The sequence below is a fragment of the Apteryx rowi genome, unplaced genomic scaffold, assembly GCF_003343035.1.
Source record: "Apteryx rowi isolate R43461 unplaced genomic scaffold, aptRow1 scaffold_2842, whole genome shotgun sequence".
NCBI lineage: Eukaryota > Metazoa > Chordata > Aves > Apterygiformes > Apterygidae > Apteryx > Apteryx rowi.
Genome location: NW_020449244.1, coordinates 1 through 2243, shown reverse-complemented (window position 1 = coordinate 2243; position 2243 = coordinate 1). Strand labels below are relative to the sequence as shown.

Here is a 2243-nt window from a genome sequence, read left to right as displayed (position 1 = left end):
TCATTACCCCATTTCTCAGGTCAAAGACTAATCACACGCTTTTTTCTTTAAAGGTCTGGCACTCCTGCTGAACGCCCAGATAGGTATGTGCTTTCTCCCCCAGAATTCATTCCCCTGGGGGTTCATTTTGCCTCATTTCTCCCTTAYGTGGCAACAGAGGAGAAAGGCTCTGGGTGGTAAAGAAACCCAGCAGCCAGAACCACCCTGACACCCGAGCTTGAGTGGACAACAGGTTCCTGGACTGACTCCTTTCCGGAAGTAAAGTAGGAAGGAAACAAACCCATTTTTATCCTTGGAGAGCCAGTTCACTGCAGGATAGCCARCCCTACCTCACTTCCTCTGAACTCCTTCCCCTGCAAGGAAGCATTGCCCAGTCATTTCTTGTCAGATCTTGTTACAATACCCTGCCTTAAGGAATGAGTTTCTCCTGAGCGCAGCCCAGCTCCACATCACCTCCTCCATTTCTCTGCAGGCACTGCCTATGTGCTGTCATGTTACTTCACCAACTGGGCCCAGTACAGGCCTGGCCTGGGRMSCTWCAWGCCTGASAACATTGACCCCTGCCTGTGCAMTCAYCTKMTMTATGCCTTCGCTGGGATGTCCAACAATRAGATCACGACCWWTGAATGGAATGATGAGACCCTTTATAAGTCCTTCAATGGCTTGAAAAACCAGTACGTATCGAGAGCAAAGGGGAYCACTCGTCCTCCCTTTCTTTCCCTTTCTCTGCACAGCGGCAAAGCAATCCATTGATCACTTGGCGATGCCAAGGGAAAGAGGCGGATAGTGACGGGGAGGGCAGGTCAGGCTGCAAGCACCGATCTGCTATGGATGGTGACTGTGACTCGGTGCCCTGCACCTGCTCACTGGATTTTGGACCAAGAGGTCACAGTCTACGGAGCAAAGCCTGCACCAGACTTTTAAGAAAAGCAGGAGCACTGTGCTTTAYGTTGGTCCTCTGTGTACAACTAGAAATTGGTGACACCAAGCCTTTATTCATTGTGAAACATGTTCCTGTCCCTCGCTTTGCAGGAAYGGAAATCTGAAGACCCTCCTGKCTATTGGAGGATGGAATTTCGGAACAGMCAAGTAAGTCCACACCATCTCCTTCTCATAACTGCATCCTGGCAAGGGAGGGAGAGGAGGAAAGGAGCACCAACCGAACCTCCACTCTGTTCTCCTCTGCTTCCCTAGGTTCTCAGCAATGGTTTCCACTCCCGAGAACCGCCAGACCTTCATCAAATCGGTCATCAAATTCCTGCGCCAGTATGAATTCGATGGGCTTGACATTGACTGGGAATACCCTGGGTCCAGGGGCAGCCCATCTCAGGACAAGGCTCTCTTTACTGTTCTCGTCAAGGTAGGCTGAAATAAAAGGTTTCTGACCAAGCCCCTGCTCTGCACGGTTCTRTCCAGAGCCCCAGGGCCTGGGAAGACTCAGCTCAGGGGGTCCATGGTGAGGCCTGCTTCTTGGCATCTCTTAGGAAATGCTGGCAGCCTTTGAGCAGGAAGCCAAACAGGTTAACAAGCCCAGGCTCCTCATCACCGCTGCKGTTGCTGCAGGACTTTCCAACATTCAGGCWGGCTACGAGATTGCTGAGCTTGGAAAGTGAGTAGCAAACTCTCAGATACCGCTGCAATGACTTAGTTGGCGTTCCTTCGCACGGTTAAGGGAAACCTTGCCATTAACTGGCGGAAACCCACTGCATTTCTTGTGGRCTCCCTAGTCTTTTGCGTAAGGTGAGGACGTGAGGGGAACATTGCTTGTTTGGTGGAGAAGGGGACACCTCGGGAAGGGAAGGGTAATAACGGTCTGCATCAAGCCTCTTCAAGCCATTAGAGAGCATCTCTCAGGTCCCAGAATGCAAGCACATTTCCCACCCCACACCGACCTCTCCCTCCCTCCTCCGGCATAGAGGAAGCGGCTCTAGCGCTTACAATGCTTGCTCAAAAGAGGTCTTGAAGRACGTGAGTGTATGGCCAGGGATGCCACAGGGCAAACGGCCAGCACTAAAGCAACAAGCAGTATTGGGTGAATCAACGGGCCGGGACACAGATGCATGCAATGTTCTCCACAGCTACCTGGACTACTTCCACGTGATGACATATGACTTCCATGGTTCATGGGATGGAYRCACCGGAGAGAACAGCCCTCTGTACAAAGGCCCAGCTGACACTGGCAGCAACATCTACTTCAATGTCGTAAGTATATGTTGGGATCCTGTGTCACAAGTGTCAGGTCT

At 51.6% G+C, this 2243-nt stretch overlaps 1 protein-coding gene across 1 annotated transcript; it reads left to right on the top strand.

Annotated features, from left to right (window-relative positions):
• Positions 1–47: 47 nt before the first annotated feature.
• LOC112967665 (acidic mammalian chitinase-like) lies at positions 48–2202 on the top strand (the record flags this gene model as incomplete). The annotated part of the gene is made up of 6 exons (XM_026069043.1): positions 48–83; positions 473–674; positions 1033–1089; positions 1195–1360; positions 1485–1609; positions 2079–2202. Coding segments are annotated over exons 2-6 (549 nt in total), but the record flags the coding sequence as incomplete, so codon positions are not given.
• Positions 2203–2243: the final 41 nt, after the last annotated feature.